Source organism: Oscarella lobularis, chromosome 11 (genome assembly GCF_947507565.1).
Source record: "Oscarella lobularis chromosome 11, ooOscLobu1.1, whole genome shotgun sequence".
In the NCBI taxonomy this organism is placed as follows: domain Eukaryota; kingdom Metazoa; phylum Porifera; class Homoscleromorpha; order Homosclerophorida; family Oscarellidae; genus Oscarella; species Oscarella lobularis.
In genome coordinates, this window is record NC_089185.1 from 680,799 (window position 1) to 693,271 (window position 12,473).

The 12,473-nt window shown below is 46.0% G+C and overlaps 3 protein-coding genes across 6 annotated transcripts; 1 reads left to right on the forward strand and 2 right to left on the reverse strand.

Annotated features, from left to right (window-relative positions):
• Nucleotides 1-264: 264 nt before the first annotated feature.
• Nucleotides 265-1,800, reverse strand: LOC136193020 (uncharacterized). The gene is made up of 3 exons (XM_065981809.1): nucleotides 1,207-1,800; nucleotides 1,113-1,145; nucleotides 265-1,059 (listed from the first exon to the last, which is right to left on the reverse strand). The coding sequence occupies exons 1-3, from the start codon at nucleotides 1,798-1,800 to the stop codon at nucleotides 265-267; spliced, it is 1,422 nt and encodes a 473-aa protein (XP_065837881.1).
• A 1,636-nt stretch (nucleotides 1,801-3,436) lies between these two features.
• Nucleotides 3,437-12,421, reverse strand: LOC136193291 (syntaxin-binding protein 5-like). 4 transcript variants are annotated; one of them, XM_065982151.1, is made up of 32 exons: nucleotides 12,262-12,421; nucleotides 12,093-12,190; nucleotides 11,926-12,007; nucleotides 11,608-11,708; nucleotides 11,424-11,558; nucleotides 11,294-11,360; nucleotides 11,158-11,241; nucleotides 10,980-11,100; nucleotides 10,852-10,912; nucleotides 10,657-10,805; nucleotides 10,535-10,607; nucleotides 10,323-10,467; nucleotides 10,198-10,268; nucleotides 10,080-10,120; nucleotides 9,838-10,028; nucleotides 9,582-9,787; nucleotides 9,443-9,531; nucleotides 9,046-9,390; nucleotides 8,878-8,997; nucleotides 8,727-8,822; nucleotides 8,565-8,665; nucleotides 8,385-8,478; nucleotides 8,221-8,332; nucleotides 8,077-8,172; nucleotides 7,894-8,018; nucleotides 7,747-7,841; nucleotides 5,728-7,686; nucleotides 5,555-5,679; nucleotides 5,210-5,489; nucleotides 4,441-5,124; nucleotides 4,351-4,389; nucleotides 3,437-4,300 (listed from the first exon to the last, which is right to left on the reverse strand). In XM_065982151.1, exons 1-27 carry the CDS (start codon nucleotides 12,364-12,366, stop codon nucleotides 7,546-7,548), a joined length of 3,144 nt encoding a protein of 1,047 aa, XP_065838223.1. In that variant the 5' UTR covers nucleotides 12,367-12,421; the 3' UTR covers nucleotides 3,437-4,300; nucleotides 4,351-4,389; nucleotides 4,441-5,124; nucleotides 5,210-5,489; nucleotides 5,555-5,679; nucleotides 5,728-7,545. The 4 variants fall into 4 exon arrangements, with proteins under 4 accessions (XP_065838223.1, XP_065838222.1, XP_065838225.1 ...); XM_065982150.1 differs by having other exon boundaries at nucleotides 5,182-5,489; XM_065982153.1 differs by having other exon boundaries at nucleotides 4,351-4,395; nucleotides 5,182-5,489.
• Nucleotides 5,003-7,578, forward strand: LOC136193299 (bactericidal permeability-increasing protein-like). The gene is made up of 16 exons (XM_065982161.1): nucleotides 5,003-5,149; nucleotides 5,203-5,314; nucleotides 5,379-5,516; nucleotides 5,578-5,648; nucleotides 5,742-5,829; nucleotides 5,889-5,952; nucleotides 6,016-6,079; nucleotides 6,132-6,223; nucleotides 6,284-6,454; nucleotides 6,518-6,571; nucleotides 6,629-6,814; nucleotides 6,872-6,966; nucleotides 7,025-7,067; nucleotides 7,119-7,170; nucleotides 7,223-7,299; nucleotides 7,361-7,578. Exons 1-16 carry the CDS (start codon nucleotides 5,035-5,037, stop codon nucleotides 7,421-7,423), a joined length of 1,485 nt encoding a protein of 494 aa, XP_065838233.1. The 5' UTR covers nucleotides 5,003-5,034; the 3' UTR covers nucleotides 7,424-7,578.
• Nucleotides 12,422-12,473: the final 52 nt, after the last annotated feature.

Genomic DNA, 12,473 nt, shown 5'->3' on the forward strand with positions numbered 1-12,473 from the left:
AGAACAAGGCGAGAGCCTACAATCGAACGAAGGGACTACCCCCACTCAAACCGAGCGAATTTCGACAAATGACAGATCCGAATAGCTATTCCGTCGACGAGAAGGCGAATGAATCGTAGACTTCACGTCTTCGGTAAAGACATTTAATTAACTTTCTGACGTAATTAATAAATAATTAATTAAGTGATGGCTTCATCCTTGTCTCTTTCTTTCGTGTCCTATAGGTTTTTAACTGCATGTGTCAGAGAAAACTTATGATAATAATTATAGATTTTTTGTTTCGTCATTTGATTTTGGCATGTCTTCTTTCTTCTTATCTTTGCCTTTGGATATCACTGAAACAGCAATAACGGGGTCAATAGGAAACAGACCGCCAGTTGCCACTTTATGTAGGGTTAGAACTGCCACAATTATGATGAGCAGTGACGCTAATGCAGCTAATGCAATACCTATGTACAATGACACGGTTGACTTGGTCGACGTAGCATATACAATAAAGCTGCTTGCCAATGAAGCCATTGACATCGTGTAGGCCCAGTAGCTGAGAGAAAACGGCGTGTCTTTGACAAAAAGTAACAGATGTCGAACAAGCGATAGGAAGATGAACAAGGAAATGAAATTAAAGGATTTAGCCAGAAAATTCATCTGCTTGTCAGGTGTCAGTTGAGTCTGCGCCAATGCAGCAGCCGAAGGTGGGGCGACAAAGAGAAACAAGATGGGATGCAGGGAAGAATCAAGGGCTTGGAATTTTGTAGTTTTGGCTTCACGAGAATCTTGGGATGGGGTACCCTGATGGCCTCTGGATATAGCTTGATAAATCGATATGAAGACGAGAAGATAATAGAGAGTTCCTACGGCAAAAAGCAAAATACCTATTTCTTCAAGGCCGACTTGTGCAGCGAGATTGGCCCCAATGAAATTTCCGATAACTGCCATCTGATAGGCTGGATTTCCTGATTGAAGACTCCTCTTCCGGCTGTACATCCACGCACCATACAGGTACAGCTCCAGCACAAACAGCGGCGTCATCACAAAAAAGAAGACAATTTTCATATACAGCTAGTGAAGAAAAAATTGGAACAATGTCTCCATCTAACATCTTGAACACTCACGTGGTCCAGTGAATTTTCTTCAGCAAGTTGCGTCTAGCAAGAAATCGGCGAAATTATTGATATCATATATTATGGTGACATATACATTATATACCTGGTTGGTCATATTTTTACTTTGACTCTCTGAATTCCCGATAATAAATCGCTGCGGCGTCGCAAGCAGGAGCAGCATCGCAGCGATGAAAGGCGCGGCGAAAAAATTGACTCGAAGCGGATGTATGAACTCCCTGTAAACGGCGCCGGACCAACGAATTCCCTTTATGACGTAGCAGATGGTCGACGCAACGAGAACGAGGAGTCCGACGATCCACAGCACTTCGTTGATGAACGACGGAATTCCGAAGCGACGCGTCATTTCGGAGTGGGCGAGGATTTTCCAGAGGCCCGCTTGACCGGCGAGGCCGAGCGAAACGCCGAACACGACTACTTTGAAGCGAAGAACAAAGGACCATTCTTCGTCTTCGACGATGCCTTTTGCGTCCGTTCGCAATTGATCGAGCTCGGGGCCTTCCAACGTGCCGAGAAAGCGGTCTTCGGTGACGCCTTCCGTCAGGCGGAGCCATCGAGAGAAGCGACGACGCAACGGGAAGTTTATCATCGACATCATCGCTGTCAGCGGCGGCGGATCGGGCAACTCTTCGATCTTGTCCGGCTCTTCGAGCTCCTTGCGCTCTGTCGCGTCGGTCATCCTAGTTTCTTCCGTTCGCTTTTCCGTTCGGGGGGTTAGGTGCATATAGGCTAAGCGCGCATGTGTAGCTAGCATACCATAGCTTGCAAAAATAACAACATGTGCTTTCATTTGCTTCTACACAGTCGACTCTCTGTTCATATTTGTTTCATTCTCTCTGCTCTTGCTTTGCTGCGTGGCTACGTGTATGACAGGATCATTAGGCAGCAAGTCAGTCACCAATGCCTTATACACCGTCAGTATGGCCACAATCAATATTACAGCTGTTGCTAGACCTGCTAATATTAGGCTGAAATACAACGCCACGTCTGACTTTGTTGTCGTTGCATACTCAATTGCACCGCTCCCAAGTGCAGCCATTGGAAACGTATAGGCCCAGTAACTGACAGTGAACGGTGTATGTTTCAAAAATAGAATCAGACAGTGAAGAAGAGACAGGAAGAGAAATAAAGAGATGAAGAAAAACGATTTGGCGAGATGATCCATCTGTTTGTCAGACGTCAGCTGGGTTCGAGCCAAAGCAGCAGCAGACGGCGGAGCAATGAATAGAAACAAAATCGGATGTAGGAACGGTTCGATCGACCGGAACTTGCTGTGAGGCCGATGCACTGCATCTCTTCCGGCAAAGGAATCCCCGCCGACTTCTCTAGAAATGACCTGGTAAATAGAGATAAAAACGAGAAGATAGTACAGCGTTCCAACGGCAAAGAAAAAGAGACCAATTTCGTCGAGACCAACTTGAGCAGCCAAATTGGCTCCAACAAAATTTCCTACAAGTGCTAGTTGATATGCCGGATTGCCAGATCGCAGTGTCCTCTTTTGGCTGTACATCCACGCGCCGTATAGATACAACTCAAGCACAAGCAGAGGCGTCATCACAACGAAGAAGAGCGCCTTCATGTAAATCTAAAAAATCGACCTTAGGACACCCGTTTGTAGACTATGTACGGTGTTACGTGATTAAGACTCAGATGAGTTTTTTCGTCAATTTCCAAAAAGGTCTAATTAAAATGCCCGTCATTTTAATTTATGTGCATAATTCACACGCTACTTATCACCTCCGAGTCGTTTAGGGTCTGATTGGTCTGATTGGTCGTCGTAGTTGCATTGCCGACGATCCACCGTCGAGGAGTCGCGAGGAGAAGCAGCAGAGCTGCTACGAAGGGCGCGGCGAAAAAATTCGCTCTGACCGGATGTATGAACTCCCTTCGAACGCCTCCAGGCCAGCAAACTGCCTTGGCGATATAGAGAACGGTAGACGACGTCAGGACGACGATTCCGACGATCCACAGCGTTTCGTGTACGAACGTTGGAATGCCAAAGCGTTTCGTTGCTCCGCTGTGGGAGAGGGACTTCCATAGTCCCGCTTGACCGCTAATACCGAGTGAAATCCCAAATAGGACGACGCGAAAGCGAAGTAGAAATGGCCATTTGGCCTCCGGATCTTCGTCGACTCTCTCAGCTTCCTGTCGCGAGCAGCTCGGCATCTGATCAAGCTCGGGGCCGCCGAGGGCTCTGATAAATCCGTCCTCAGTCACTCGTTCCGTTTTCGAGACTAGTTGCCTGGCAGTTTCCATCTCACAAGTCTAGCGGCGATAAATTGGATGAGAAATGCCCGCATGCGAGTGTAATCGAGTTATGATCACCCACTGGACGTGTAATAAATTGAAAGCAGCAAACAAGCAATCAGCGTATTCTAGGGCACCTTTTCTCTAAGTAGGGTCTCTCTGCTGCAGTTTACTGACGGGGAGATGTCTCGCTGGCCAGCGAGAACGTGCATAACAGGATCATTAGGAAACACGCCAGATACTACCACTTTACATACTGTGACTATGGCCACGAGCAATATCACGGCTGTGGCTAGACCTGCTAGTATTAGACTCATATACAATGCCACGTCTGACTTTGTAGTCGTTGCATATTCAGTGGCACTAGTTCCAAGCGCAGCCATTGGAAACGTATAGGCCCAGTAACCGATAGTGAATGGCGCACGCCTAACAAATAGAACAAGGCAGTGAAGAAGTGACAGGAACAGAAAAAAAGAGATGAAGAAAAACGATTTGGCGAGATGATCCATCTGCTTGCCAGACGTCAACTGGGCTTGAGCTAAAGCCGCCGCCGCCGGCGGAGCAACGAATAAGAACAAAATAGGATGCAAATGCAATTCAATGGATCGAAATCTTTTGTGGCGACGTCGACTATCCGCGTCTGTTTCGGCAAAAGACAAGCCGCCGGATTCTGCGAAGATAACCTGGTAAATGGAAACAAAAACGAGAAGATAATAGAGCGTCCCGACGGCAAATAGAAAGAGACCAATTTCATCGAGACCAACTTGAGCGGCCAAATTAGCTCCAATGTAATTTCCAACGATGGCGAGTTGATATGCAGGATTACCAGATCGCAGAATCCTCTTTTGGCTGTACATCCACGCACCGTATAGATACAGCTCCAGCAAAAATAGAGGTGTCATCAAAATGAAGAAAAGAACTTTCATGTACATCTAAAAACGGTTTATAGCAGTACAAATTATCTTCACAAATATCTACCTACGTGATTCAGGCTCCCTGAAGCCTCTTCAGGTCCTCGCACCTAAAACTAATATAGTTGAAGACGTACCGTACAAGGTTACTGAAAACTGACCGTCAAATTTCCGCTGTGATTCTGCGACGTGTTTCCACTAATCCATCGCTGAGGCGTCGCAAGCAAAAGTAGCAATCCGGCGACGAAGGGAGCTGCAAAAAAATTTACCCTCACCGGGTGTATAAATTCCCTGCGTACGCCCCCCGGCCAGAAAATGCTCTTTAGGATGTAGCACACAGTAGACAACGTCAAAGCAAATATTCCAATAATCCAGAACGTCTCATTGACGAACGTCGGAATGCCGAATTGTTTTGTCGCTCCGCTGTGCGAGAGGGATTTCCATAATCCAGCTTGACCGGCAATACCCAGGGAAATGCCGAAGACGACGACTTTGAAACGAAGAAGGAAAGGCCACTTCCTTCCTTCTTCGATTGGCTCCGCCCTCGTCTGATCGAGCTCCGGACCCTCTAGTGTTTCGATAAACCCGTCTTCGGTCACCTGATTTCCTTTCTGAGATGACATAGCAGCTATGTAGCCAGAGAACGTAGCCGAGCTGCAGCAACAATTGGTCACGTGACGAAAGCTGATTAGGGTGTGCGTATTTAGATCTGCGTGCTAAAAGTCTTCCGTCATTTTAGCTGACAACACTCCGGCATGAAAGAACTGGTCGCAGCGCTCGTAAGTTGCATTCTCTGTACTATTCACGCAAACGGCAACGAGGAGCCGTCGTTATTTCGGATTCATCTTGAAAAAAAGGGAATAGACTTCAGTAATAATCAAGTCAATTATTTTAAAACGCACGCCAATGTGAATTTTTCGCAGTTCGTACCGTTTTCCTTCAGCAACTTCGCAGCCAATTCACCTCCTTCGATGTTCCGGATCTATCGGGGGATTTCTCAGAGTTGATTGGGACGGTTCACTACACAATATCAAAGTATAAAGACACTCGCGCACGGATCTAAGCGCGAGAACTGAAATTTCCTCCTTTCACTTGATAGCATTCATGCCACCGATTCCGATCTCGTCGATGAACATTTGAAAGTGAACTTGGCTCCAGGCGAAGGAATCACCGCATCCGTTTCAGAAGTTCACATTTCACTTTCAGCAGACTGGTCATACAAAACAGGAGAAGGACTGTACGCAAAAGGGAGAGCAAAAGACGTACCTTGCCTACCGGTATGCCGTTTTTTTCCGCAGCTTCAAGATAGCAGATAGCGGAAGCGTCCATCTTTCAGCAACGATCGACCTCTCCATCACTGCCGCGGCAGGTAGCTAGCAGGCAGGAACTCAGGGGTTTTCCTTGAAAACGAAACTTTATCCTTATTTATTTTATTACGTCAGTAAGACCTTTCTGTTTCAAGGATTGAGCGACGGGATGCCAACATTCTTGGTGCCGCGCTGCGATTTCCATTCCTATAGCGTTGATGCCAAGTTTCAAGGAGGAGCGAGGTTGAAATATAGTTTACGGTCAGTTCTAGAATTCCGGCAAAGGTTTCTCTCGTTTTCAGCTGGCTGTATAATTTGTTTTCGCACGCAATAGACAGCAAATTTAAGCACCTTTTCAATAGTAAAGTATGTAGTTAAAGTTTTCCTAATTAATTAAATAACTGTTAATTTGTGTTGCCGGTTCACTAGGCTTGCTCTAAACTCACTAGCGGAATAACCGAACTAGGACAAACTGCTTTCGAAAATTTACCGTGTAAACAATTTTAATGTGCAAGTCGTTTTAAATGAAGACAAAATGTTTATAGTGAACTTGTCGATATCCGACGGAGTATTCCTCGATCTCTCTTTGGTCAAACCCCCCGTATTTACGAACGACTCCGTGAAGTCTTTTCATCGGGTATTGAATCAGAATTTGGTATCGATAACGATTCGCAAGCTAATACTATATCCACTATAGGGCCTTTTTACATTTCACGGGGCGGCTCAACAGCAGTTACTGAAAAAATCAACTTTCAGCTCACCTCAAACAAACAAAATGTTCTACCTATTTGTCAGCAAGGAGATGCTCAATTCGGGTGGAGTTGCATTCGACGAATCAGGAGCACTTCAAACGACCGTCAGGGAGATTGTGCGTATACAAGACTACGTACAGTATATAGACTAAATAGCACCCTCAACTTGTTCTCTCTAGAAAGAAACTGGGATGCGGGTGACGACTGACAGCTTGGGTGTCTTTATTCCAAATGTAATTCCTTATTAAGAACTTCTATTAGTTACATTTAAATGTTTTTCTTGTGTTTAGCTAGCAAAACGTTACCCCCAATCAAAAGATATGATCATCAGAATTTCCATGGAAAAGCCGGCGCAGTTTTCGCTCGTTGAAAAAGATCAGACGATCAACGTCCCCCTATACGTTGACCTAGCAGCGTTCGTGTTGGACAACAGTACGAGCGACACAACAGAAACGCCCGTGTTTACGCTACAAATCGTATAACGACTGCACATCATGCACGGACCGCGGGACAGTCATTGTCTATTTATCTAGATCATACAAGGTCAATATAGCGTGGGCTTTGATTACGATACAGATACAGACCATCGTCTGACGTTAAAGTTAAACAAAACCGACACTACCGTCGGGTTAGTGTATACCTGTAAACATTGGCGTCAAGTGCATCAGTATATCTTAACTATACAGGGGTAAAATCGCCGTAAAGAAGTCTAAAATAGGATCCATTCCGGTAAGAAAACAATTACCGTGTAATGTGTGTATTTGTGAAATGCAAGAGCAGGTCGACGTGCTGAACGTTCCACTGCAAGTGGGAATCTCGTCACTTCTCAGAAGTATTCTGTGCTACTTGTGTAAGAATGCATTTTCATTTGTGGTATTTCTAAGGCCTAGAAAAGAAAAAACTGCCGCTGCCAATAACCTGCGGGGTAAAGTTCGTGGAACCCGAAGTCCGCATTTACGAGGTTTTGAAGAAGATCGCGATTTCGTTACTATATCGATTTGATTTCGGTATACGTTTATCAGGATGTCATTGTGCTAGGCACAGACGTTTCGGTTGATCCAGAAGGGCTAGCGTGCAATATCTAAACGGAGCTGTCTAGACCCGTTCGCGTCATTTTTTTGTCTGTCCTTGTCCTGCTTGGGTTATGTACAATGTAAGTGCATCGCACGTAGTAGATACACTATACGAGCGAGTCTGTCGGACTAACCTACCAAAACTCGTACCATTTTTTGGATTCGTATTTTCGTCTCAGCTGACTCGCGGCTGAAGCGAAGTTACTGGCATTCATAGCCATTTTTTCCGTCTTGTCCGCCAGTTCGCTCACTTTGTCACCTCGTTCAATCAGAGCCTGAACAAACCATATTAAAAAAAGGGGAGATATGGGAACGGAGAAAGAACGAAGGCTCACTCGATGTGCTTTGCTAAATGGAGAGTCTGCAAGTGACAAGTCTGCGCGGGGAAATTTTTTCTCAGCTACGGATAATGATCCAGCTTTACTGCCAACTAAACAAAAAATACACCGTTCGATCGACCTTCAAAGAAAAGACTCGCGTACATAATTCTGCTCTATTTGCTTCAGTCGTTTGTCCGGTAAAGAGACGAGCAAAGAATCCCTTTGACGGTCTCTCCGGAAGTGGTATGAATACGAACAAATCCCCAAACGAGTCGGGAACATTCAGGCTACAATGTAAGCGAATCAGCGTATACGAGCTCGCACGAATGCAAAGCAAATTCTCACTCGTCGTTTTCGACCACAGAAATTCGTTGTATTTCAGATCTGGATCCCATGTACATTCCCTGTCCCTCGTTGGCAATGCAGAAAGTTCTCCAAATACTACAAGATGCTAACGATCGGAAGAGATCCAGCTGGCGTTGGACTTACCCTATTCTATCCACGGGAAGTTTACTATCAACGTTGAGCAAAATCTTCAAAGATGGGAGACTGTAAATCAAGATTTGGCCCGTGTGAGCTAAGCAGTACGCGCAGCTCTCCTCTATAAAAATCTGTCAAAAAAATGTCCTTCCTTTAACTCAGACATTCTTCACCTTTTATTGAAATCACAGACGCCTTGACAAAGAAACAATCCTTCGGAGCGTCTATCTTCGTATACGAATGCGACTTGGCCGGCAGAATGTAGACCTAACGTAAAGTTTCAAATATGAATGAGCTATATACGATTGTCACATTCTAAGTAGTAATTATAAAAAATGCTAGCATCTGCATACTTTGATTTGACGTTCCGTACAGAAAACGGCAAAATGTTGAGTGGGTGGCTGACGAAATTTTGAACTCGTCGTTGGATCGGCGGAAGTAGGAACGGCTTTTGCTAAACAATTAGTTCACTGGCCAACAACGAATCGAATCGCGAACGCCAAAAAAGGACTTACCAGGTAAAAGTGATTGCTTCGACGGCGGAAGAATAGAACCGAGGTGATCTAAAATAGTCACAAAAAGAACGGGATCCTTTAGCGAAAACAAAGATCCTATACGACACTGAGATAGAGAAAGGAAGACAAAAAGAAAGAGATTTATCAGTACCGGTTGGTAGTAACATAACAGAATCTTTAGACCGATCTGCCCCCGACGGGACTTGAATCACTACACACGCGACGTTTCCGCCGCTCGTCCCAATCCAGAGACTATCATTAATGCTGGGAACTAGAAAAAAGATACTAGAGCTCGCAAAAGAAGAGTTTTCTCACATACTCTCTTTTTGCCCGTAGGTCGTCGCAAAGCGAACCGTTTCCACGGCGTCCATGCACTCTTCGCCGTCTATTGAATTCTGCTCGGCGGTCGTCGGAGGCGATTCCATAACGGCGCCGAGATTGTCGTCGCTGTTTCGCGGCAGCAACGACTTTTTCAAAGCGACGACGTTTCGAAGACTCTTTTTTCGAACGCTCTGACTTTGATTTGATCCGGTTGCGCGGCGTCGAGCGAGAAACATTTGCCACTTTGACGGCTTGGAGTCGGGGTCGTCGAGACCGCTGTCCTTCCGTTGGTGAGACGGAGAGTTGGGTCCCGGCGATACGGCAGCGGAAGGATTAGCCAATTCTTGAGAAGGCATAGAGTTCAAGAGCAAATTGCATACGTTGCGTTTACTAACTGTATATCTCAAACGCAGGCAACGTCCAAAGGCACTTCTCCTGTTTGACGTCGATCAGAGATACGCCCCACGTCATGCCAATAGCCAGTCTACAAAAGAGAACATTAGAATATAGAGCGGGGGTGAGAGAAGGACTGACAGTCCCAGATTCGACGTGTAAGCAATGGACGATATTTGCGGCAGATGGGAGCTGCTATCGGACTGAAGCTGACAGCACAGTGTCGGTTGAAATCCGGCGGATAGAACAGCCGTTTCGTTTTTGAAACAACAGGCGGCAACAGTCGGAGGAGAGGCGGTCGGAGACTTCGTTTCAAAAGAGCCGCTCGATACGACAATATCGATCACCTATTCCCACGAGAAACGAGAAATATATGCGATCGAATTCGTCGCCGTACCTTTCGCTCCACTGTCAGATTATTTCTGCTGAAGGGACAACAGACCAAGTTGCTAGAGCTCGTCGTGACGCACAGCATGTAACTGAGCGTACAGAGATAAATCTGCTGAACGGCTAAACAGTCGGGCGCGGCGTCCGATCCTCGGACAAAAACGTCGGACAAATCGAATTCGTGCAACGGATGAAAATTCACTAACCAAAATAAATAGATAGAAAATATGTCTCCACTACATATATCCATACCGGATGAAGAATTCCACAGACGAACAGAGCCGTCAACGTGACTATAATAATAATAATAATAATAATAATAATAATCAATAACGAGACACATGCACACAGAGACTTTAGATTAACGAACCCAGTAATGATTATATCGTTTGAGACGCGTGGCCCCGGATTTCCTAGTGTTCCACCTGACAACGGCGACGTCTAAAAAGAATCTATTTTGTGAGGGGTCTCTCCAACTCAAAGGGAGAAAAATACCACAAGGCGACCCTTTGCACGCTTTCTCGTCGTCGCCGACGTCAATTCCGTCATCAAATCTTCTCCCACGCTCGTATAGTAAGCCGTCGACGTGACAGGAGCGAGGCTGATGTCAAGTCCATAGGGACAATCGCGAAGAGGGCATCTGTTATAGAAGAAAATTCTCCCAAAAGGCTCTAACTACAACCCCCGTGTCTCTCGCTCTCTCTTACCCCGGCGACGCTATATCGTAGAAAGAAATTCTGTTTTCTAAGAGAACGACTAGCGTGTGAGGATCTCTCGTTTCTAGAAAAAGAAAATCAGTGGAGGAGTAGGGAAAACGCTGGGTCCCCACCGTCCGGAAAAGGCTGCTCGCAGAGAACGGCGAAGTCGACGAGAACACTGTCGAATGTCAGCGTGCGAATGCTCTTGTTTGAAAATACGGTCACCGCTCCTTGGTAGTCCTCTTTGGGAACCCCTCCCGAGAAAATGATAATGGGATCGCTAAGTAAAGAGATCGTCTCGAATGTTATGTTAAAACGTTATTTACCCTTTAGCGCGGCTTAGGTATTCAATTTTTGAAATAGACACAAGGTTCTGGTCTCCTTTGCCTTGACAAGTGCAGATAAGATGAGTGAGTGAGTGAGTGAGTGACTTCGTACTGGGGCTATAGTTTACCGTGAGGAATCGCCGTCGATTCTGGTTTTTCTGATTTGGGCGACCAGAACGTGAGCTCTCCCGACGAATGACCGCAGACGAATTTGCTGCCGTCGCTCAGCCAAGATAAGCAGTAGAATTTCTACAATATCACAACCAATAATAATAATAATAATACGCTGGATAGAGAACCCCAAACCGATTTGTATTGGAAATGCATCTCGGCTTTTTTCAAGTGCACGTCCCACAGAGCGAGAAGGCCAGAATGAAACCCGATTATCAACTAGAAACGCATTCCAAAGAAGAAGAAGAAACAACTCAGGGAAGCATCATACTTTGTTCTGATTGGACGGCTGTTCGGCCAGCAAGACGACGGGTCCAGGACGTTTGCCCTTCTGAGCGCTACAAGAAAAAAAAACGGCAAGAAATACCGCTTTCTTTTCAGCGTAAAAACACGTGTCTAACGTGCCAATGGCGCGATTCCAATGAATGCTATACATCGACATAGCGAACGTGTGCGCATTTGCCATATAGACGTTTCCGGCGTCGGTCCCAATGTAGAGCCATTCCGACTTGAATGGCAAATGGCAGCAGGTTACACTAAATTCCGCACACGTGATGTCTAATCGTAATAATTGTACTATGTAACTGTTCTCTGGTGAAGTTCAAGTTTTGAGCAACGGCCGGAATTTTTTGCCGCAACGTCCACAGGTGCAATACGCTGCTGTCCGTCATTGATATCATCACTCCCTGGGGGAGAGGAGAAACCAATATACATATGAACTAAAGATTTCCTATGAATAGTTCCTTCATTTAACTAATTAGGCCCACCCGTGAAGGCAACCAATTTAGCACATAAAGACTTCCATAAACAGTCGCCAGAAGACTCAGTATCGCACACACTGCGTGCACTCGATGCATGAACTTGTTCCTATGAATCTATCTGTGTTACAGTGCGTCATCTCACTTCATTGACTAGGAATAATAGCTGCTGAACTTCCGCCTCTGGTTCGTGCTCTACGTGTATTTCGACCCCTGGACGACCTAGCGTGAGAGAGATCGAGTCAAGGAAAGCGCGTTATTGTGTAGAGGTAGAGCCCCAATTGGGAAAAACGCGACGTTTCGTTTGGATATAGTCGAATTGCTCCCGTTCTCGAGCCGATTGCGACGATTTTCTGAACGGGATCGATTGCGAGGGCCGTCGGATTGGCCGGCATGCCGCTTCGAATCGTCTGCGAAGGCGAAAGAGGGCGTCAAAACCGCGCGACGCGACGCGACGCTCGTACGAGGTCGAGAGGCGGACCTTGCGAAGGGAAAAATCGTCTTGAACGAGCGATTCCTGCACGTCGACGAGTTTTCGATCGGAGGACGCGACGGAGAGTTTCATCTTGAGTTTCTTCTTCTTCATGATCGTGTACTGTAGTGAGAGGTCGACTTCCCTGAGATCCTTCCTGTAATTATAGCTACGTTGCCGTAACGACAGCGGAGTTCCCGCATAACGACGGTTGCTTAGCA